The 24,524-nt window shown below is 46.0% G+C and overlaps 3 protein-coding genes across 3 annotated transcripts; 1 reads left to right on the top strand and 2 right to left on the bottom strand.

Annotated features, from left to right (window-relative positions):
- The first annotated feature begins 833 nt into the window (after window positions 1-833).
- Window positions 834-1,653, top strand: LOC136525592 (uncharacterized). Its single transcript, XM_066518532.1, has 2 exons — window positions 834-1,075; window positions 1,161-1,653. Exons 1-2 carry the CDS (start codon window positions 834-836, stop codon window positions 1,651-1,653), a joined length of 735 nt encoding a protein of 244 aa, XP_066374629.1.
- A 68-nt stretch (window positions 1,654-1,721) lies between these two features.
- On the bottom strand, window positions 1,722-2,445 carry LOC136525590 (uncharacterized). Its single transcript, XM_066518531.1, has 2 exons — window positions 2,427-2,445; window positions 1,722-2,320 (listed from the first exon to the last, which is right to left on the bottom strand). Exons 1-2 carry the CDS (start codon window positions 2,443-2,445, stop codon window positions 1,722-1,724), a joined length of 618 nt encoding a protein of 205 aa, XP_066374628.1.
- A 5,727-nt stretch (window positions 2,446-8,172) lies between these two features.
- On the bottom strand, window positions 8,173-12,062 carry LOC136525589 (uncharacterized). Its single transcript, XM_066518530.1, has 4 exons — window positions 11,145-12,062; window positions 9,951-10,200; window positions 9,000-9,674; window positions 8,173-8,450 (listed from the first exon to the last, which is right to left on the bottom strand). Exons 1-4 carry the CDS (start codon window positions 12,060-12,062, stop codon window positions 8,173-8,175), a joined length of 2,121 nt encoding a protein of 706 aa, XP_066374627.1.
- Window positions 12,063-24,524: the final 12,462 nt, after the last annotated feature.

Genomic DNA, 24,524 nt, shown 5'->3' with positions numbered 1-24,524 from the left:
AAATATTCAGTAGAGAATCAAAAAGAAATAATATGTTGTGATGAGGCCACGCCCAATGCAACACACTGGATGGAAATCTCAGCTTCCACGTCTCCATCGAACGTTCGAATCAGCTCGCATAGTGGTTTTGCAGATTGCAGATGACCAGGATAGCTTATACGTACAAGCAGTGATAGCTTGCTCTGACAAAAGGTTGGAGAACAGGGTGAAACGTGCGTCGTGCCCGTGTTCAACAGGCTTTTGGGACTGAAAAGGTAAAACAAATGTCAAAAGATGATATTTGACTTTTAGTAGTATGCATTGGGAGAATTAGACGATGTTTGGTACGGTTCCCATTGGCCACATGCAACCGCCAAGTGGAGGCTGCCACAGTAATTACTGATGTTGTTTGGTTGGTACTTTAGTATTAGAGCATCTCCAGCAGTTTGGTAAAAATCACTTGCCAAATGTTGTGTTTTGGCAAGTTGCTATAATAATATACCAAGTGAAAAATAAGCTCTCTCCAACAATTCCCTATTTTTAACTTGCCAAAACAAAAAAAAAAGAGGGCCCACCAGTTGAGGTTGTTGACTGGTACACCCGACGGCTTCCCTTCGTTCCTTCAAGCGACCCCCGACATCTTCCTTTCCTTCGCGATACGCAGGCCGATCGGTATTCCTCGTACGCGCCGCCGCAGGAACAGGATCGCCATGCCCCTTGTACTCCTCCCGTCGCAGGTCAGGAACTCCACCAAGGCTCCCATCTCCTTGTCCCATCAGGTCCGGTAGACCTCCTATAGGACTCCAGGTGATCTAGGTTTTGTTCTTGATCCTCTCTGCTCGTGGTCAGGAATCATGCCTAGGAAGAGATCCCGAGCGAGAAGACAATTGGAAGATTCATCATCCGATGATGATGACTCTCTGATATTATCAGCAGCTCAAATTGTGCAAACCTATTCCAATGCCAAAGGAAGGCACGGTGGCTCTGTTGAAGGTCATAAAGTTCTTAACCGTGATAGAGAAGGCGGCCATGACAGGATGTTTCGAGATTATTTGGCGGACAATCCAACATACGGCCCCAAAATATTCCGTCGCAGGTTCTTGTTCTTTAACTTCGGATTAATTTGTTTCATGTGCTCAAATATTATTAGAGTTGTGAAACTTTAGTTTTGTTTTCTTCAGGTACAGGATGTCTAGAGAACTTTTCTTACGCATAATGAATGCTGTTGAAGCACACGATGAGTACTTTGTGCAGAAAAGGAATGCGGCCAACGTTCTTGGATTGACTTGCTTCCAAAAAGTCACTGCCGCAATGCGTATGCTCACTTATGGGGTTCCAGCTGATGTGACAGATGAGTACGTACGCATTGGCGAAAGTACTGCACTTGAGAGCCTACGTAGGTTTGTTGCTGCAGTTGTTGAAATTTTTGGCGATGAATACCTCAGATATCCCAATGAGGCGGACACAGCACGCTTACTTGCAATGGGTGAGCAACAAGGATTTCCAGGAATGTTAGGGTCCATCGATTGTATGCATTGGGCGTGGAAGAACTGTCCATATGATAAACAGGGTCAGTACAAGGGGCATGTCAACAAGCCCACTATAATTTTGGAGGTTGTTGCTTCGAACGACCTTTGGATATGGCATGCCTTCTTTCTTTCTGAAGATGAATGAAACATAGGTTCAAATAAAAACAAACTAAAGGCTTGATAATTCCACAACTCAAATGAGAATATCTAAAACTAATTTGGTGAAAGCCTTGACATGATCTTCTTCTGCATCATCTCACACCACTGCAGCTGAAGTGGGTCGAGAGACCTCTTGTCCACTAGCATTATTTCTTTCTCTTCTTTCATCAACTCTGCTTCGGCCCTTTTTTCATCATTTGCCACACGCTTCTTCTCAAGTTCTAGCGTTGCCTTGTCTAGCTCAAGAGAAGCAAGAAACCTCTCCTCCTTTGCCTTCTCTTTTTCCATGTCGAAAGCTTCCTTCTTTGCCCACATCTTGTCCAAAGCCTCCATGCAAGCTTCGCCACCACCTCGCCTAAGGGCTTCTTTTGCTTTCTTTACCCCATCTAGCCTTTTCCTTGCTTCTTTTGCTTGGGTTTCTTGATCAGCACCTACCATAGCTTCATCATTGTTGGTAGCTTCTTCTTCTTCCCTTGGCCTGGACGCCTTCTTGGTGTTCTTGTTTATTTTCTGCTTCACTAGTTTCTCCAACTCACCAAGCTCTATTCTCTTTGCTGCCCATTTGCCTTCCCCCTGAGTATCTTCCAGCAAGGCATAAGCGTAAATCCTTTTTTGTCCTCTATTTCCGTATACATCTTCAATGCATCTGAAACCTACATAGGAAATATAATTGTTCAACCAATATACATATATATATTTGAAAACCAAATAATTGAAGTAAAATAGAAAGGAAATACATGCAACCAATATACAACATACCATGTCTTGGACAGTGCATCCACTTTGATTCCTACGCTCAATGGCGTCATAGCAAGCATGAAACTTGTTTACTTGATATTGAATTGTCAGCCACCTGTGCATGATGGAGCTCTCTATCCTAACAGAGCTAGTTTTGTTGTTCTTCTCAAAGAACAAATGAACTCTACCCCAAAAAGTGGATCGAGTTTGGTTAGCACCATGAATTGGATCTTTGCTAACATTTAACCAACCTGAGCATACTACTTCATCTTCCTTCCAGTGAAAATTCTTTTGCCTCTTTGTTCCCTTTGTACTACGACTAGCATGTACATCCACATCAATTGGTGGTTCAAGTTCAGAAGGAATACCATGAGTACTCTAGGAGTTCTGTGTCATCGGAAAGGTGATGTCATCTAGACCAGCAACATGCCCATAATGTCCATTGAGAAGAATGTTCGACAAGAATGCTTCTCCTGCCATCTTGTTGAGTCTACACACAAAATTTATAAAACAAAAAGAGATAATATCAGGGAGCAATATAATTGTCCAATGGACCATGCTGCAATGACAAACTATACCAACAAGGCAAGGAATTCATGGTGGCGCGGCTCCTACTGTTGAGTGTACACATCATAAAAAATATGACTACACATGATGCGGTAAAGAAATAAAGGGGAACAGTACCATCGTAGACCACATGACATATATATCTACTTGGGCATGAAAACAGAAACCATGGACAGCGTCACCACATCAGATCAACGGCAACAAACCATGAGAACCATCAGATCAACTACAAGTACTGACTACCTACACAACATACACGCAGGAACATGAAGGAGCGATCTAGTGGATGACATTCAACAATCCATACACAACCCTATACAGAGAGCAGCAACAGACAACCCTAAACGACGGCTACAGCTGAATAAGAGGTGGAACTCGGGCTACAAGATCGAGCAGGCATGGAGATTGATGGGGAAAAGATGAAGCAGGATACCTAATTGTGGAGGCAGCCGGGACCTGATCGGGGTTCTTGGCGACGACGGGTGCTGGGCGATCTCCGAGGACCGATCGGGGTTCTTGGCGGCGGTCGATATCTCCAAGCGCAGCGACGACGGGGTGCTGGGCGTGGCGGCGGCCCGGTTCTTTGGCGCCGTCGCAAGCCACCGATCACGACGAGGAAGTGGATGCGGTCAACACGGATGGATCGAAATATATGGACACCGGCCGGCCTTGCGGCGCGTAGGAAGAGGCCGTGGAATTGTCCGCGCGCGTGTGGGAAGGAAGTCGGAGATGCGCGGGATCAAGATGGCAACACCGATGCGCACGCGTAAATATACGCGCGTGGCGACGACAGATAGCAAGTCGGGAAAATTAGCAAGCAACTTTGGCAAACTGTTGGAGAACGATTTTTGCATGTTTTGCCAAATTTTGAAGGATGGCAAGTCATTTACCAAACTGTTGGAGATGCTCTTAGCAGCCACAGTTTTTCTAGTGTAAATTCCTACCATAGTTGTGGCACCAAAAATCTCAGCCACGGTGTGGCGGCCATAGCCTGTTCACTTATTGCTTTCAGCCGGGGCTTATTAGTCTGCCAACAGTGTTTTCCTCTCATAATAAATCAGTACCAGTCGGACTTATCAGTCCAGAAACCAACCAGCGAACAGACCGATAGCTAGGTGGGATCACGAACCAAACATCCTCTTACGACCTCAACCGTTGCTTGATGCACACGTAGTTACTTTTTGTTGGAACCACCGGGAAGTGTCTCTGTAGGTGCTTTCAGACATTCAGAGCACCTTCCTAACAACTTCCAAAACTTTGTTCTAGCATTTGAGAGAGGGGGCCTTCCTAACACTCATAGGATTTTGTACTAGAGAAAAGTAGTTGGAGTAGTCGAGCGTGCATGATATCATTTTCTTTCTGTCGGTGCAGAAAGTGACCGACTAGTGAATATTTGTAGTTTTATCATACGTTGTGATCGGAGGTGGCCTAGCACTCAATGACACAGGATTTATACTGGTTCAGGCAACGTGCCCTACGTCCAGTTTAGGTCGGTTAGTGACTTTATTCCTGAGCCCAGGTGCTCGAAGTTTGTTGTGGGGTTACAAACGAGATGGAGGAAGAAGGGGTGTACAGGAGGTCCGGTCGGCTCCGGTCGGAAGGGCCATGAGCGACAGGAGCTGCGCTATGAGTAAGTGTTCAAGTGTGTGCTTGGAGTCTGAACCCAGCGGTTCTGTGGTCATGAGCTAGTGAACTTGATCGGTGCTTGTTATCTTCAAGAAGGGCCCTCCTTTTGTTGGAAGGGGCGCGTCCCCTTTTATAGATGAAGGGGATGACTTTACAAGTGAGAGGGTGAGGGTACGTATGCTACCGAGCCTTGTTGCCCATGCCTACCGAGCCTTGTTACCCATGCCGACGGGTACAAGATCATAGTAGGCGCCTACAACACTGTTGATGTCACTGTAGAATGTCAGATGCATGTGGAAGGTCGTGCTACCTTTTTCAGGGATGGTAGACGTCGGTACCTGCAAATATTGTTTGATGCCTAGAGGCATGTGAGGAGTCTCGCTATGTTCACCCGGTACGGTAAATCCTGGTGCCCATACCGCTATCGATGCCCAGAGGCACGTGGGGGCCTTACCGTATGGGAGTTTTAGCGGCCCCTACAATACTGTAGAGGGAGATGTCGGCGTCTACAATACTGTTTGTGTCAGGGTGGCTGTAGAGTACTATTCCGTGCAGGGTATGGTACCTGGTACAGTGGTTTTGACTTGTGAGCCTTGCCTTGCTTTTCTCCGCACGTCTTCTGGTTCCCACCGAGCGGGCGTCCTCGGTCGGATGGCTCCAGTCGGCTCTGAGTGTGCCGATCGGAGAAGAGCGGTGAGCAGGGTTCCTGCGAACCCAAGTCGGAGACGCGGGGTCGGAATCGGAAGTAGTATTTTGGGCCAGGCCTTCTGATCGGAGAGGCCGTCCGGAGGCGGCTGGAGTCGAAGCAAATGCTCCGGTCGGAGAGGTGGGCCGAAGTAGCTGACGAGCGGGCGTTGTTCCTCTTCGGCCAGACCTTCCGGTCGGTGACTGGGCCGTCCTTCCGGCCTGTCGTTTCAGACTCTTGGGCCGAGGCTTGGCATGGAAGCTGGTTCCCGAGGGACCCCGGGTTTTATGAACCCGACACTTTCTTTCTTTCTTTTTTATATTTTCTTTATTACAAAAGACGGCGTTCTAGAGGCATCCTATATCCTCTATAGCTGAACTATATATTGAGAAAAAAACAAGAATCAATATTGAAATAAGTGTCAGAAAAAAATACAATTAAACTTAACAAAGTTTTCGTCTCAAGCACTATGCTATCCCCCCCGTTACCGTCGATAAGAGCAAATAGATAGCCAAATAAGATCTAGCTGCATAGTCGCTTCTGAAGACCGATCGATCACATGGTGTCTTTTAAAGACCGCACTATAGTAATCTATTCCAAAGAATTCATTTTCTTCAAATCCGATATTTTTTTCTTTTGAAAGGAAACCGGCCGGACTTCTGACTTAACATGACACCACGCATAGACTGCATCTAACAACGACACGGCGTAGCCGCTATGACTATACTATACAGAAGAGTAGCTTTAGTCTCAAATTATAAGTCACTTCGACCGTTTTAATATATATATATATATATATATATATATATATATATATATATATATATATATATATATTATATATATATATATATTAATTATATCTAGAAGAGTAAATAAGAGACTTAAGAGAAGAAGGCAGCACCGCAGCACACGGTTTCCTACAGGAAGCAGGTCTCCGAGATCGAAGAAACTCCGCTATTCCCCAATTGGCCAGTCCCCACCACCGGCGCCAGCCCGATGGCGGGCCCTGATCCCTCCGACCGCCAGCCGGTGCCCAACGGCGCCCACCGCCTCCCCTGGACCACCGTGGTGATCCTCGTTGTCCTCGCCGGCAACATCGTGCTCTCCGTCCGCCGCGTCCGCTACAACCGTGGCGCGCTCGCCTTCATCGGCCTCTCCCACCTCAACCTGCTCGCCCTCTTCTACGCCACCCGCCGCTTCCAACTCTCGCCGCCTAGGTCGGTGGTGTTGGAAATAAGTGCCTAATATACATTTCAGATTTTGTTTGGAGAAAAAACTCATAGATAAAAAATGATGCAAGCACATAACACAAGTAAACAGGCAACATATTGACTAGAACAGGATTGCGCAAGGAAATTACTCAATGATCCCGCGCAAAACATAGTCGAACGTGTTGAAGTAGATGTTGCAGATCACCAAGCGGCCGCGTGTAGACGCTGCCCAAAAACCTGATTGCCGCCCCGTGCAGGAGTCTCGCGGCAGTGGTTTTGGAGATCCTGCTCTCTTCAAGTCCGGTGCACGCCGAACTCAAAGGTCGACGAGGCGCAGCAGCGAGAAGCTCAGCACAGCGAGTGGGAAGGTGAGCGTGTGAATCCGTACCCTTCAACCAGGACGTCTCCTGGTTTTATAGTCCTTCATAGTGCATCAATTCCCTTCATCAAGTAGTAAAAACTGCCCAATTTAATGACAGAAAATGCTGCAATCAAACAGCAGAAACTGACACACCTTATTACTGTTTAAAATGGCAGTTTCAATCACATTGAAGCGCCATTACGCTCAGCATAAAAAATAGAAACTGTACAAATAATAGCCTGCTGTACACGTACGCGTCGCGCTCGTCGCAAGTCACGCGATTTTTCACGCGAAAAATGCGCGCGAGCTGCGCGTGCGTGTAGCAACAGTCTCCTCTCTCATTTTCACCTATTTTGCATAGAGAGGAGACTCCCATATTTAAGCAAGGCAACCTCTCCTTGAATTAGCAATATGGGACTATAGGTTGTGCATGCTTTGGAATTTTCAGATTAGGCCAAACATGGGCCTAAATCCAACAATCCCCCACCAATTCCAAAGCTGATGTACTGAACATTCTTTATATATACCAGATTTTCAGTATAAGTCCTGTACAGGTTGAACTTACACCTAGATCAACCAGGTCCATCTTCCAGCAGCTTGTGAATGGACTAAGCCTTGAATTCATAGCTTTTTGCTGTCAGATTTCTCTTGAAGATCCAACTGGTACTAGGCTGCAAGAACGCCAAGTCTAAACGGAGCTTTTAAAGGTCTTGCTCCTCGATCTTCTCATGAGCTTTCCAAAGAGTACCCCACTTTCATGAACTGCGACCTAACAGTTTAGCTTACATAGGTGTATTCATTTTAGGTATCTTGTAGGACGATACATTTTCCCTCGGTGGACACTAGAATACATTAAGGCATAATAGCCAGCCTTCCATACAGAAGAGAGTACATTTCATGGAACATGGGTAATTTTAATTTTTTTTAACAGTCTGTACTCCCTGTTACAACAGTAACTTGTTTTTCTCATTTTCCAAATCAGGGATCTCCTATCAAAGGAAATGAGTTGTCATTACTTTGCAACTAAATGGGTCTCAACCCCATGTCCATGTTTGCAACAGAAATCGCTGTCCGTGCAAGCCCTTTTGTAAAGGGATCTGCTAGATTTTTCTCACTGCGAATATAATTCACAGCAATTACTCCGGAGTTTTTTAGCTTTCTAACAGATTTAAGCCTCCGCTTCACATGTCTCGAGGACTTCAAATTATCCTTAGTACTTGTAACTTTGATCAATACCGTTTGGTTGTCACAGTACATAAGGATTGCCGGAACTGGTTTCTCTACCAGTGGCAAGTCCATGAGTAGCTCTCTTAGCTATTTGGCCTCAACAGTAGCCGTGTCAAGTGCTACAAGCTCAGCTTCCATGGTCGACCGCGTCAAAATGGTCTGTTTACATGACCTCCAGGTAACTGCAGCACCTGCTAGTGTAAACACATAGCCACTCGTGGCTTTAATTGCATCCGCATCAGAAATCCAGTTGGAATCACTATATCCTTCTAATACAGATGGATAACTAGTATAGTGAATTCCATATTCGATTGTACCTCTCAGGTAACGTAGCACTCTCTCCAGTGCATCCCAATGATCCTTCCCTGGATTAGAAGTAAAACGACTTAATTTGCTCACAGCAAAAGATATATCGGGACGTGTTGCACCAGCAAGATACAAGAGGGACCCAATTATTTGTGAATATCTCAAATGGTCCAACCCTTCGCCTTTATTTGTCCTTAGCTTTACACTAGCATCGTAGGGCGTAGGGGATACTTTGGCATTCTCAAAGCCAAAGCGACACAGTATTTTTTCCACATAATGAGATTGATTTAGAATAATCCCATTCTCATTTTTGATCAACTTAATATTCAGGATAACACTTGCTTCACCCAAATCCTTCATGCCGAAGCATGAAGATAAGAATGATTTGACCTCGTCAGTCACGGCAGTGTTAGTCCCAAATATGAGTATATCATCCACATACAAGCACAAGATCACTGTTTGACCCCCACCATGGCGATAGTATACACACTTATCTGCTTCGTTTACAACAAAACCAGCAGAAGTTAAGGTTTGATCAAATTTTTCATGCCATTGTTTGAGTGCTTATTTTAGGCCATATAATGATTTTAACAATCTGCAAACTTTACCCTCCTGTCCCTTAGCCACAAAACCATCAGGTTGCTCCATATAGATTTCTTCCTTCAACTCTCTGTTAAGAAAAGCTGTCTTTACATCCATTTGATGAATGTGTAGACCATAGGAAGCAGCTAATGCAATGAGCACCCTAATGGTGGTTAACCTGGCCACAGGTGAATAGGTGTCAAAATAATCTTCTCCTTCTTTTTGGGTAAAGCCTTTGGCCACAAGCCTCGCTTTATATTTTTCAATCGTGCCATCTGGTCTCATCTTTTTCTTGAAAATCCACTTACATCCAATAGGTTTGCACCCAACAGGACGTTCAGTGATTTCCCAAGTCTCATTTGTCATGATGGAGTCCATCTCGCTACGGACTGCCTCTTTCCAATAGTCAGCATCCAAAGACGCATAAGCATCAGCCAGAGTCGTAGGCACGTCATCCACAAGGTATACAATAAAGTCATCTCCAAAAGATTTCTGAACCTTTTGTCTCTTACTCCTGCGCGGAGTGATGTCTGAATTGTTATCCTCCTCATTATTCTCTCGCAGAGGTATGTTCTCAACTTGTTCAGAGTTAGGAATGGTTGCATCCAGATTTTCTAAAGTACTGCTACTTGGTCTCATAGGAAAGATATCCTCAAAGAAAGTAACATCCTTAGACTCCATTATTGTATCTACTATAATCTCTGGAGTATCGGATTTAACTACCAAGAATCTATAGGCAGGACTATTCTGAGCGTATCCTATAAAAATGCAATCGACTGTTTTTGGCCCAAGTTTCCTTTTCTTCGGCTCTGGAATGTTGACTTTCGCCAAACATCCCCACGTTCGCAGAAAGTTAACATTGGGTTTTCTGCCCCTCCATGCCTCGTATGGAGTTATGTCACTTCTCTTGGTGATAACTCTATTGAGCACAAAATTTACAGTCAAGATTGCTTCCCCCCACCACATCTTTAGCATACCGGCACTCTCTAATAAGGCGTTCACCAAATCTGTAAGTGACCGGTTTTTCCTCTCAGCTACACCATTTGATTGTGGTGAATAGGGTGGTGTAAATTCATGGATAATCCCATGCTCATAACAGAAATTAGAAAAATCATTAGAGATATACTCTCCTCCCCGATCATCTCTAAGTCTCTTAATCTTCTTTTCTAACTGGTTCTCAACCTCTGCCTTATATATTCTAAAATAGTTCAGCGCTTCATCCTTAGACTTCAGCAAGTAAACATAACAGTAACATGTTGCATCATCAATAAAAGTAAGAAAATACTTTTTTCCTCCTTTAGTCAAAACACCATTCATCCCACATAAATCAGAATGGATCAAATCTAGTGGTGCCAGATTCTTCTCAGACTCTAATGCCTTAAAAGGTTTTCGAGGTTGTTTTGCTTGCACTAGGGATGAAAACGGTACGGATATTTTCCGACCGTATTCGAAACCGAATCCGTTTAGAGGGGTTGAGATCTGTCCGTATCCAAGTCCGGATATTCAACATCCGATACCGTATCCGTATCCGAATACTCAAATTGCATATTTATGATGTCGATATCCAATCGTATCCTATCCGACATAGTTGACACTATCCGTATTCGAATCCGAATCCGGACAGAAATATGAAAACAAATGTAATATCGGTGATATCCGTCCGTATCCGATCCGTTTTCATCCCTAGCTTGCACACAAGTTTGGCACTTCGAATTCTTGACTATGTCACATTTAGGAATTAACTCAGATCTGGACATTCTAGCAATTGTATCAAAACCAACATGACAGAACCTCAAATGCCATACATCAGCAGAATTTTTATTCAAACCAGTAGTAATATTCAAACTATAACAAGAATCCATAGTACTTAGGCGGAACAAGCCTCCGCTGTCATAGCCTTTTCCTATAAAAGCCCCAAATTTAGACACTACAACTTTATTCGACTCGAATACTAGCTTATAACCACTCCTACACAAGAGAGACCCACTCAGCAGGTTCTTGTTTATCGCAGGTGCGTGCTGGACATTCTTCAATTGGATGGTTTTCCCTGAAGTGAGCTTCAGATCTACCGTACCAACACCAAGAACAGAAGCACGCATTCCGTTTCCCATTAGGACGCTGGAAGTCCCTGCTGCCTGATATGAAGAAAACAAGGAAGCATCAGAACACACGTGAACATTTGCACCAGTATCAACCCACCAGTCGATAGACTGAAATGCAGAATAAACAACAGGAGATTTACCGTACCCTCCTGAAGTCGAGGCCTCGCCAATGGTCACATTAGTGAACTTTTTGCTCAGTTCAGTGGTCCTGTCCTTGCGGTCGGGACAATCCTTGGCAAAGTGACCAGGATTACCGCACACAAAACAGGTGAGATTCTTCAGATCCTTCTTCTCTGTTTTCTTCTCTGTTTTCTTCTTTTTAAAGCTAGTAACCTTATTCGCCTTGGGACCCTTCTTGTTAAATTGTTTCTTGTTTTGAACAAAATTGGCACTGTTCTGCACGTTCTTCACCTGCACATCTTTTGCCCTTGCCTTCTCTTCCACATCAAGAGCTGCAATGAGATCTTCAATAGAAATCTCTTCTCTTTTGTGCTTCAGAGCTGTAGCAAAATCACGCCACTCTGCAGGAAGTTTAGCAACAATTGCTGCTGCAACAAACTTTGGAGGTAAAGCACATCCCAAATGTGCAATCTCGCCAACCAGAAGCTGGAGGTCGTGTGCTTGAGTTACAATTGATTTAGCACTGTCCATGCTGAAATCAAAGAACTTTTCGCATACATACAGCCAGCGACCGGCTTCGGCTTCTGCATATTTTTGCTCCAAATCCTCCCACAGCATGGTGGCCGATGAGTAATTCATATACACATCATAGAGTTGATCCGCCAAAATGGTGAGGATGCAGCCCAATGCGGTGTTATTCGCATTCTCAAACTGCATGGTCTGTTCCTCTGTGATGGGAAACACAGGGTATATCACCCACCACAGCCCCAATGACATGAGCCAAAACTTGGCCCTTGTCTGCCATCTGCGGAAGTTCTCACCTCCAAACCTCTCAGGTTTCATGGCATCAGATGCATTATTTGCCATTGCTAGATCACAGAAATAGGCGCAATCAGGTTTTTGGAATGTTGGAAATAAGTGCCTAATATACATTCCAGATTTTGTTTGGAGGAAAAACTCATAGATAAAAAATGATGCAAGCACATAACACAAGTAAACAAGCAACATATTGACTAGAACAGGATTGCGCAAGGAAATTACTCAATGATCCCGCATAAAACGTAGTCGAACGTGTTGAAGTAGATGTTGCAGATCACCAAGCGGTCGCGTGTAGACGCTGCCCAAAAACCTAACTGCCGCCCCGTGCAGGAGTCTCGTGGCAGTGGTTTCGGAGATCCCGCTCTCTTCAAGTCCGCACGCCGAACTCAAAGGTCGACGAGGCGCAGCAGCGAGAAGCTCAGCACAGCGAGTGGGAAGGTGAGTGTGTGAATCCGTACCCTTCAACCAGGACGTCTCCTGGTTTTATAGGCCTTCATAGTGCATCAATTCCCTTCATCAAGCAGTAAAAACTGTCCAATTTAATGACAGAAAATGCTGCAATCAAACAGCAGAAACTGACACACCTTATTACTGTTTAAAACGGCAGTTTCAATCACATTGAAGCGCCATTACGCTCAGCATAAAAAATAGAAACTGTACAAATAATAGTCACAAGTCACGCGATTTTTCACGCGAAAAATGCGCGCGAGCTGCGTGTGCGTGTAGCAACAGTCTCCTCTCTCATTTTCACCTATTTTGCATAGAGAGGAGACTCCCATATTTAAGCAAGGCAACCTCTCCTTGAATTAGCAATATGGGACTATAGGTTGTGCATGCTTTGGAATTTTCAGATTAGGCCAAACATGGGCCTAAATCCAACAGGTGGCCCGCGGCCGGGCCAGGCTGGCCGTGTGGCTCCTCACCACGACGCTCACGGCAGGCTTCACCTGGAAGATTGGCACGATGCTGCCCCTGGACTTGGCGATCCTGGCCTGGGTGATGGCCGCTGCCACAGTGCTCGGTGGTTTCCACCTCATGTTTGTCCATGGCCGCAAGTGAGCTCGTTCTGATCACGATGCTGCGCAGCGTAGTTCTGCCTTCATCATGTCTTACAGTAAGTATATAGATGGAGTAACTGAGTAAGTGTGTTGAACCCTGTATGAATCTCTGATGCGCACCATGGGCCTTGTGCAACATACATAAATAAATAAGGTCTGGAATCTGGGTTGAAGTTGAAGTGGACCGATACATGAGAGTGATTTGAGGTCGTCTTTTTTTATTAATTGAATCGCTTTCAGGTTTTTAGTTGTACGCTTCCTCTCGATCGAGGGCATCTCTTTAGCAAAACAGACCAAGATCGGATTCTTCATTCGAAACAAATATCAGATGCTGGATAGAATGGGAACTCTTCCTTCGGTATAGATCCCCCCACCACAATATATATTAGCTTTCGATTTGGTTCGTCTGCAAATTAATCTCTGCAAGATCTAGGGGGCATCTCATTGGAGATATTTGTGCATCTTGAGTTGGTATACCTGGGTGAGGATCAGGAGGGTTCTGTTGGCAAATATGGTCACAATCACAATGATTCCGTCCAAGAACTCTGCAAAGGATGTACCAAACACTACCGGAAACAGAGACTTTGCTGAGTGCAAAATTCTTTGCCGAGTATCAAAAATCAGGCACTCGGCAAATAAGGGCACCCGGCAAAGGACTTCTTTGTCGAGTGCCAGACTCTCGGCAAAATCTCTACACTCGGCATAGGCTGCCCACGAAACGGTGTTTGTCACGGACTTCTTTGCCGAGTGCCTGCTGTTAGGCACTCGGCAAAGATTTGATTTTTTTTTTAAAAAAAATTTGTTTGCCGTTCTTTGCTACTCAGGTAGGCGCTTTTTCCTATAGGCACCGCATTCTTTTATCTGATTACTACTCAGCTCCTATGACTCAAATTAGATCATGGAACCAGTAGAAAAGGAAAAGCATCATCGGTACAATTTTCTTCAAAAATGTTTTTGTTTAATTTACTGGTTGGAGCTGCCAAGCTAGCTGTTAGCTATCGATCGAATTGAACTGGAAATTGGCATAGGCAGAGGAACTGGGGAAGAGTTCAGAGGACTGCTTAGCCAAGTTCTGAGTTTGGTACAAGTTTGATGATGGAACCTTCTACAATAAAGCTATTACATATATATCAGGAAACGACTGCTCTCAGCGCCGTGCAGGTGTACGCCGGCTGTTCACGCGCCAGTCTAATCCGGTCCGCAGAGACGCACGTTCTCTTCTCCAGTAGCCCATCATCTTGTGACGCCGCTGCCAGGCCTGTTGTCGGAAGCGATACGGTAGACACAGGTTGGCATTCCCTCTCCCTTGCGTGTGCCTTAGTGGCTCCAGACACCGACGCGAGGAAATTAGCTGCCAAAGAAGATTGCATATAAGGATGCAAGTTGAGGAACACCTAGTTATCGAACTGAAACTGCTGCTTAGAAGGATGCTCATCAGCTTGCTGCTTCTTCCGCTGCTTAGCACGCATTCTTGACTTCATATATCATGTGAATTTTGGTTGTTTGATGCAGCCAGTGAATATGAATTTAATCTCAAAATTTAAGTTAACCAACGATTCTAAGTGCTATGTGTGTAATTTAGACCGACTTTCTCAAGTTTATTAATAATTTAATTAACATCTCGGTCATTCTGACGAAAACTACGCAAGGGATGCACTGCAATTATGTTTTGGATTCGTGGCATGTGTGCATGCCTCCATATTGGTTCCACCACAAGTCCGCAAGTGCAGGGGCGAAGCCACGTTGATTTTGGGTGGTGCACCGGCACCAGGCAAGAAAAAATATTTAATACTAAGTAGCTTATTTTGATCATAAAATCAGTTGTAAGAAGGCATATTTCTACACTGCTATTAACGTTGTGCACCACCGTAAATTTGGTACTAGCTTCGCCCCTGCGCAAGTGCATGAACATTTAGCAACTTCCAACAGCTCTTGTTCCCAGCCATTATGCATGCATCATCATCTTCATCTTGCGTGGATTCCATCATCGATCCCTCCTACTATCTCGCGCACTTTTGCTCGTGTATGGGTTTGCTAGATAGCGAGTGTGTGCATTGTTTAGTTAGGACCACATTAGAGTCAATAGTAACATATACATGACATCATCATTTGCTAGAGAACATTTTGTAGGGCAAAACCCCTTAACATGCCTCCGGATTTTGCTACATACAGCGAGGGCCGTGCCAACGGAATCATCTTTTTTGTGAGGTGAACCCCTTGAGGCTAACAAAAATCTTTACTTAGAGCATGTGTGTCGCTATTTGTTGGCTATGTACACATGAACATGCCACCCAAATTAGGAAGGGTGGCCTTAGAAGGGGCATCGTGATGGTGGCAGGTCAAAGGGCGGCAAGTGAGGCGGCTAGGGCACCGTCGAGCTGGTGGTGGAGGACAAGTGAAATTTTTGTATTTTGGTCTCTTTTGAAAACAATTTTTAGAAAAATACCAACGCCAAAACAATTTCTGAAAATAGACCATTTTTAGGCGTCTTAGCACATGACGCCGAGATATGAGGCTCGGCGTCGTGTCACTCCACGCCGAGGTACTGCCACGTCATGGACGACAGGGGTCGTCGTCGCCACGTTGGCGCGTGGGTTCGAGACGTCGGCGTCCTGTCAGCCGACGCCAAGTCCCCAACATCGGCGCGGTTGGACTGCGCGCCGAGCTCTGGCCCCATCCGGAGCGCGGCCCAGGCGGCCCAACAAAGAACGGTGGCCCAGCAGCTCGGCGTTGGGTCACTTAACGCCGAGCCTCCAGACCTCGGCGTGACCCGACTCAACGCCGAGGTCTGGACCCTTTAGGCCGCGCCGAGGCCCCTTCTTCTTCCTCCCTTCATTCTGAAACCACTGGCCTCCCTCTCTTTCTCTTCTCCCCCGCACCGCCACCAAACCCTAACCCCCAAAATCGACCCCCGGTGCCACGATCTCGGCTCCCGAAGCTTCCTCGAGGTAATGGTCCCTCCCCTCCTCCATTCTATCCGTGTAGATGTGCTTACATTGTCCCTAATCATGTGGAATCATGGTTGTTTGGTGATTTGGTATATTTGTGTTTGCATTTGCAAAATGTATGGCTAAGGATGATTGAGTGCATTGTTGTTTAACTGTTTTATGTGATGAACATGTTAGGTTAGTTTGGTTTCTAGTTATTTTGGTCATTAGGGTTATTTGTTTATTGTAGGTGTCATTAGGGTTAGTTATTTGTTGGTCATTAGGGTTACTATGTATTTTATTAATTTGTTGGTCATTACATTTAATTTGTTATGACTAGAAATGATTATGTTGTTGGGGTTGAAAAACGATGAAATGATATATTTTAGTTTCTACTTATTGGATTGAAATATATTGATATGTTACACTACTTGTTGTGTGATGGCTGTAGATGGATAAATTAGTGAGGTTGCATCATGGAGGCCGTATTGTTAGGACAAGAGATGATAGTTTGGAATTTCTGGACATGTGTGAGGAGTTGTTGATTTTTTCTGAAACACCATCTTTGACCCAGTTAGTGGAGCGAGTGAAGGTTAAGTTAGGCTGGAATGAAGGAGACGTGCATGTTCAGTTTGAAGGTGTCATAGATGTTGGGTCGTCGAAGGGTCCTCGGATCAAGCGGTTGCTCAAAATTACAAACGAGTCTGAATGGAATGATTACAAGGCAGTTGTATTGGCCTCAGAAGTGCGATCTTTGGATTTAGTAGTAAGTAAGGAGTCCGGCTTAGGAAATGATAACTTCGAAGCATGGCCATCTTCCCCCGCTCACATAGGTTATGGTCCTTTGCCTGAAGAAGAAATACTTGTCACACAACTAGGCTACGGTGGAGATGAGGAAGAGAATCCGGTTGCCGATGGTGAGGGCAATCATGATAGTGATGAAGAGGATGATGATTATGTAATTGTTGATGCAGAAGAAGGTTTGGACGACGCTAGCTGGAGACTTTTCTATTGAGGATGAGCTTAGCGACGAAGATGATCTTAGTAGTGAAGAAGACTTTGGTGATGCTAGGGCTACGAACCGTTTTGACATGGAGATAGCTGGAGATGATGAGTCCTTCGTAGAGGAGATAGCCGAAGACTCTGATGACGATCGCCCTGTTGGTCGTCTGAATTTAAGGGAAATAGAGATATTGTCTAGGGTCTTGCCTTGGAGAGATCCACTAGTTGGTGATTTCGAGGACCTTAGCCATGGTCATAGGGCAGTAGCTGATGGTGGGCCAAGTGATACAACTGTGCCTGATGTTAGCGGTTGCCTCATCATACGGAAGGGCATATTGTTTGCTACCATGGATGAGTTGAAATCATGGTTGCAAGAGTACTCCATTGTACACAACCGACCTTTTAGGGTCATCAATTCATTCAAGGAGAAGAGGTACACTGTTGCTTGTGAAGAACAACAGTGTGGTTGGAGAGTATGTGCTAGGAAGACGAAGGCAGGCAAATGGAAGATTACCTCAGTGAAGCAACCACATGTTTGTGCCACTGCTGAGGCAGAAGAGAACCATCTGCAGCTCAATTCTAGGTTCATTGCAAGGCAATTATGCCCCGTGGTGAAGCATATGCCAACCATTACGGTGTCTGCGTTGGTTGAGATCATCTTCCAATGGTACAATTACTATGTCAAGTATGGGAAAGCATGGAGGGCAAAGCAGCGTGCACTGGAAATAATATTTGGAAATTGGGAAGAAGCTTATGAGCGCCTCCCTGTAATGTTGAACGCAATGAGGGCCGTAAATCCTGGGATGCACTTCGAGTATTTACCTAAGGAGGGTGAAACAAGGAATGGTAGCCAGGTATTTGGAAGGGCGTTTTGGGCTGTTCGGGCAGAGCATCGAAGCATTCAAGCATTGCAGGCCCGTCGTCTCAATTGACGGGACCTTTCTTACAGGAAATTTGAAGGCACAATGCTTATTTGTATTGGACAGATGCAGAGGACCAACTTGTGCCATTGGCCTTTGCGATTGTTCGGAAGGAGGACACGGATAGTTGGTGTTGGTTTCTCAGGCTAGTAAGACAAGTGGTAATTGGTCTGGGACGTGATGTTTGTGTGATATCCGATAGGCATGCTGGCATTCTGAATGCCGTAGAACAAGAGATTCCTGGTTACGGCCAAATACATCACCGGTGGTGCACCAGACACCTTGCTCAGAATCTTATAAGGCGTGATCACACAAAGGACAACTTCAAATTATTTGAGGAGGTTTGTAGGCAGCAAGAGGTTCAATTATTCAAAGACAAGTTAGATGCCCTGAAGTTAGCCACAAATGTTGATGGCAGGCAATTCTTGAGCGAGTTGATGGCGTCGAAGGATAAGTGGTCACTTGCATATGACACGGGTGGTTGGAGATGGGGCTTCATGACTAGTAACATGGCAGAGATGTTCAACAGCCTTCTAAGAGGTTGTCGTGGTCTGCCTGTGACTGCTATTGCCTCATTCACCTTCTACAAGTTGAATTCTTGGTTCGTTTCGAGGAAGAAGCATGCGAGGTCTCTATGGACAGCAGGCAAAGCTTGGCCACTTTTAGCATCTCAGGAACTAGCTTTCTCAAAGAAAAAGTCTAAACGACAGAAGGGTTCATGTTTCGATCCGATCAACCATGGATATGAGATTCTAGAGGGTGGCGGAACTAACATTGGTGGTGAAGACCGTGGTGCTCGAAAACATAAAGTAGTGATCAATGAGAACAAGTGTACGTGTGGAAAACCGATCATATACCATAGGCCTTGCTCCCACATGATTACAGCCTGTCGCCTTAGACGTGTTGACCCTGAGGTCCCTCCCCGTATGGCCGCGGAGTTCTCTTTGAGGAACCTAATGAGCACCTGGAATCCTCAGTTCGAGCCATTTCTTGACGAGAGTCAATGGCCTACTTATGATGGCCCCAAGTATGTGGCTGATCTTGGTTTACTCTGGAAGAGTAGAGGACCTAGGCGGCGGAAGCGGTTCAGGATGGACATGGACCGAGCCACGAAAGGTAGATCAACCACGAGTAAGGTTGGGAGACATTTTGTAGAGGACACCCAAAAGAGCCGTTGCTCTGGTTGCCATAAGCCGGGCCACAATAAGAGAAAATGTCCTGAACTACTTAGACAACAGGTATCCATCAAGCTAGCTACTAGAATTGCTTTGTGTAATGGTACATTGGTTTACTTTTGTTTTTTTATTTTTATGTTACTTCGTACCACATACACATGCTTTAACTTATACTAATGGTTTGGCATTGCTTATGTTGCAGGATGGATCGGTTCCCCCTTCTTGATCCAAGGTTCGATGAGCACCACCGGGCTCGGAGGATCGAGAACGGAGAGGTATATTCAACAATTCGTATGAAAACACTGCATTGTTCATGTTTTGCTCTATAGTCCATGCTCTTTATAAAGTGACATGAACTAATACTTTTTCATGCTTGTTTTTTTTGCAGGTTTTGAATGTGCTGAGGCCAATGACACATGAGGCCTCTACGACCATGGTCTACGACGAGAGGTACACGCCCCTCCTGAAGCTGGCGAACCTTGCTACCGTTGCTCGTGTTTGTCGTCGAGGCACGCCACCTTTCAACCCAGCGGCGTTGACGGCGTTGATAGATCGGTGGCGTCCGGAGACACACAGCTTTCACCTACCATGCGAGGGAGATGACGGTCACTCTCGAGGACGTTGCCATGATCCTTGGAGTCAAAATCCGAGGATTCCCAGTGACAGGAGACACGGAGTCTGAAGGATGGCAGCAGCGGGTTGAGCACTTCTTGGGACGGCCCCTAGCGGCAGTTGAGGCTGGCAAGAAACGGCGCAGCAGTGGGGTGTCCCTGAGGTGGCTTCGTCAGCAGTTTTGGGAGTGCCCACCCAACGTAGACGCCGAGACCAGTGACATACTACTGTCGGGCCTACGTCCTCCACATGTTAGGTACGGTTCTCTTCCCTGACGGCACTGGAGACACGGCGTCCTGGATGTACATCCCGTGCCTTTTGAACTGGGAGGATGCCGGCAATAGGAGTTGGGGCTCGGCTATACTTGCCTTCCTGTACCGTCAGCTTTGCGAGGCTTGCCGCCGTCCTAGGAGGCGCGCACGCTACAATGTCAGGCTGCATCACACTGTTGCAGGTAATAAAGCAAAGTTGTACAAGTTACCACTACAATTCAATGTTTTTTCTTAACAAAAGTGATTAACATTCATGTTTCCACTCTTTTTTTGCAGATTTGGATGTGGGAGAGGCTTCCAGTTGGGAGACCGCATCAGCTTGATCCCCCACAACCTTGGTTTCCTCAAGGAGACGCAGTTGTCGCCCCTACCGTGGCACACCTCTACGAGCGAGCCCACGGAACATACCACGTGTCACGCCACGCGTACATCAGCTTCACCAACGAGCTGGACACCCTTTTGCCACAGCATGTAAGTTTCCCACCCTTTTGCCCTAATCGAGGATATGTGCACAAATTGAGCGTCGACTAGTTGATGACGACGTTGTGTACAGGTTCAATGGAGCCCATATCGGCGGAGGCAAGTAACGGATCTCAACTTGAGCGCCTTGTGCATGGCAGACGAGGACGTCTGGACGATGAGGACCCCCCTTATTTGTTTCTATGCAGTGGAGTACCATCTCCCTCACCGTGTAGCACGGCAGTTTGGTAGGCTGCAGCCTTCTCCGCCCGATGATTTCTCCACCGGTTGGCAGCTCCACAAGTACGTAACATACAATATTTTGTTCGTTTCACATGAAAGAATCATTGAGTAGGCCTTCATATTGCCGATTTGGTGTAAAATTTGCAGGTTCAACAGACAAAAAAATAAGAAGATCACCAACTGGCAGCTGGAGCACCAGCGCTACATTGATGAGTGGATGTTGATGGAGCAGAACAACATGGGCATCCACGCCGTCCATCGTGACAAGGCATTCCATGATTACCTTGTTTGGTTTGGTCAACGAACAAGGCTTCAATTGAGGCCCGCTTGGACGGAGCAAGACATTGCTGACATTGCGAGCGAGGATGAGGGCAACAACCCATATGACCAAGCTACCCGAGAAGGCAGGCAAGTTGAGATCGCCCCTGCGTTAGCCAGAGCTGTAAGTGATACAACTATTTCAATCTCTGAGGTCTTTACTGTGATAGAGACTTAAATTATTGTTTTTGTTGCATAGAGCATGGAGATAATGAGGACAGTGGCCGACCAAGGAAGGGCATTGATGATTCCTGTGGGCGATCCTGATGAGGCCTCCATGTTACGACAGCACATTCAGGTAGTCTTCTCTCATTCAGTTGATGTTACATCTTTATATAGTTTTGCGACCAACCCCACTTACTAATAGTGCTTTCAAAATGCAGCGTGCCATGCATCGCCTACGAAAGGTAGCTGCACGCCTTGGATGTAGACGTTCCCCGGATGTGGCAGTCCCACAACAGCTTGGTGCTGGACCTTCTACTGCACATGTTGGAGGGACTTCATCTTCACATGGTGCACATGGTGGCAGGACTTCTTCTTCACATGGTGCAGCAACTACTGCAGAGGGTGGTCAAGGACATGGTCATTATGATGATGAAGTTGATGAAGGACAGGGAGAGTACTATGATCATGAGTATGATGAGATTGGCATGTCCCAGCTTGGAGATGCACCCCAAGGAACTCAAGGCCCCTCCGGTTCTGGACGTCCACATAGGACGCTCAGACCAGTGGACAGGTACACTCCTAGGTACCTATCCGTTTGGGAGGGGAAAGCGTTACGCTCGTCCGTCCACGTTAAGGTACAAGGAGCGATAAAAGATCCAAAGACTTCATATGCTTTATTTTGTGCATGGACTATGTATGCATTGGACCTTGTACTATGTTTGGACTATGTTTGTTGATTGATGAAGCATATGTATGGACTATGTTGGATGTTGAATGTGTTGGACTATGTTGGATGCTTAATGTGTTGGACCTTTTGTATGTACGGATGTTGAATGAATGTGTCTGTCGGTGTGGTCATGTGTTATGTGAATGTGTGGAACGTCGCCATGTTTCATGTTTCCAGCTATTAAGGGCCTCCGTCGCAACTCACAAGGAAGAAGGGGTGTCATCATCCCATCCTCCATGTTACGATCAACCTCTGTTGGATCCACGGTGACATGGCAAGCACGCAAAGGGGACGAAGCGGCTTAGGAGAGTCGGGGAGCTAGCGAAGGGGACGCAAAGGGGACGCAAAGGGGACGAAGCACGCAAAGAAGAGATGATATATTGGTGAACCCAGGGGCTCGGCGTTTAGTCATTTGACGCCGACCCCTGGTACGTACTGGAAAGCATTTCATCGAAGCGCCGAGGTGCCCAAGCTCGGCGTTTAGTCATTTCACGCCGACCCCTGGTACTTACTGGAAACCCTTGCATCGAAGCGCCGAGGTGCCCAAGCTCGGCGTGTTACGACTAAGCGCCGAGGTTCGGCCCAAACCGGGCCACGGCCGTTGCCAAACCCTAGGGTTGGCGTGGGCCGACTCGACGCCGAGCCTCAGCCCAACTCGCAAACGCCGAGCCAAACCCTAGGGTTGGCGTGGGCCGGCTCGACGCCGAGCCTCAGCCCAACTCGCAAAAGGCCGAGCCAAACCCTAGGGTCTGCGTGGGACGACTCAACGCCGAGCCTCAGCCCACCTCACACACGGCCGCCAAACCCTAGGGTCGGCGTGGGCCGACTCAACGCCGAGCCTCAGCCCACCTCACACACGGCCTCCAAAACCTAGGGTCGGCGTGGGCCGACTCAACGCCGAGCCTCAGCTCAACACGTAAACGCCGACCCAAACCATTTGGTATATGTTGCGATCCTATTTGCATGATTCAAATGAAAAATCTTTCTCAACGATTCCTCTTCGACTAACACGAGTTATACTAATAAGAGTAGACAAGTTATATTTATGTTTGTATGTTTGTTCCTGCAGGAAAAACCGATTGTTGGTTCGATTTCAATCCCCTATTTTTAGAGAGACTCAAATCTTTTTTTCAGTTTGGGAATCAACCATAGTACATGAAACTTAGAGGTAGGTAAACTGCAATTTATGAAATAGCGGAGGCACAACGATTACACTCACATCAAAAGTAACAATGGCATGTCGCAAACTAAACCTAGCATGCCTTAGGGGATTGAAAGAAACAAGTGATACAGACATTGCAAAGGGAACACACTCACATAAAAACTAACAATGGCATGTTGCAAACTAAACCTAGCATGCCTTACGAGATTGAAAAGAACAACTCATACAAGCATTCCACATTCGGATTGACTAACAAATGTTGGTCCTAATAATGCTCCCACATATTGAACTGAGTTGCGCCTTCCCCATAGTATCCTCCAGTTGACGGAGGCGGTGGTGGTGGCGGTGGCGGTGGCGGTGGAGAAGGAGGTCCGTCCTTCTTATGGTACGGGCACTCGCAGTACGGATTATTGCATAGTGCCTCCTCTGCATCATTGCTGTTGTCGTCGTCCGACTTGTCCCTGTTACCACTTCCAGGGCCATACTCTAGGTCAAAGATGCGTCCCTGTAGATATGTGATGTACTGTTGATGGGGATAGATAGGAGGAGGGTCGACCCATCTAGTGAAGCCACAGTTATCTGGACAGCTTGAATCCTGAAAACCCATCTACCAATAAGTACTACTAGAAACCAAATGCAAATCTAAAAAAGGAGAGAGTTCAAAGGCAATACAAATCCTCGCGGGCATCTGAAGAAACGACGGCCTCCACCGTCACAGTCGTTGTACATCTGCACAACGCAATCCAAACCGTGGCGGCATTTTGGCCAATCTTCAATGCGCTTCTCGTATGATCTAAGAGGTCTCTCACGGGTGAAGTCACTCTTCCTCTCCAAAGGAAATTCCTCTATTGCTTCTTCAAAAGAATCAGGACCCAGAGAACCCTCCCACACAATCGGAGGTCCCTTCCTCACCCCCTTTCCTCTCCCTCCACCTAAACCCTTTCCACTCGAGGAACCTCCGCTCGACATTTGCTAAAACTAAACCAGAAAACAAGTTGTGTGGATGTGGAGCAAGACATGGAGCACTATATATAGAGATGAAGGCAGGTTCACCATGAATGCTACTTGACAAAAAACATGTGTGCGTACTCATTTATTGAATCTGAAAAGGCTAGATGCTTCATCTGAAAAGCCTACAACCATGACTGGTCATTTCATCTGAAAAGGCTACACCTGTGTTTTGTCACTTCATCTAAATGCAGTACATCACTCTGATATTAATTCATTGCGTATACAGATACAACAGTAAACGAATCTAGGCTTTTCAGTGAGTTGTCAAATAGACTAGTAGCCCTTTCAGTGACTGCAACAGTACTTGTAGCCCTTTCAGTGACTGCAACAACACAAGTAGTCTTTTCAGTGATACAAACAGTACCACTACAGTCTTCGGATAGTTAACGAAGTACATGGCATAAGACCATCTGAAATAAAATCATAGTGCATTACAACATAATAAAAAAAGTCCAGGGA

Source organism: Miscanthus floridulus, chromosome 19 (genome assembly GCF_019320115.1).
Source record: "Miscanthus floridulus cultivar M001 chromosome 19, ASM1932011v1, whole genome shotgun sequence".
NCBI classification, from domain to species: Eukaryota; Viridiplantae; Streptophyta; class Magnoliopsida; order Poales; family Poaceae; genus Miscanthus; species Miscanthus floridulus.
Note: the sequence above shows the minus strand (reverse complement) of the source record. Positions and strands in the feature narration are given on the sequence as shown.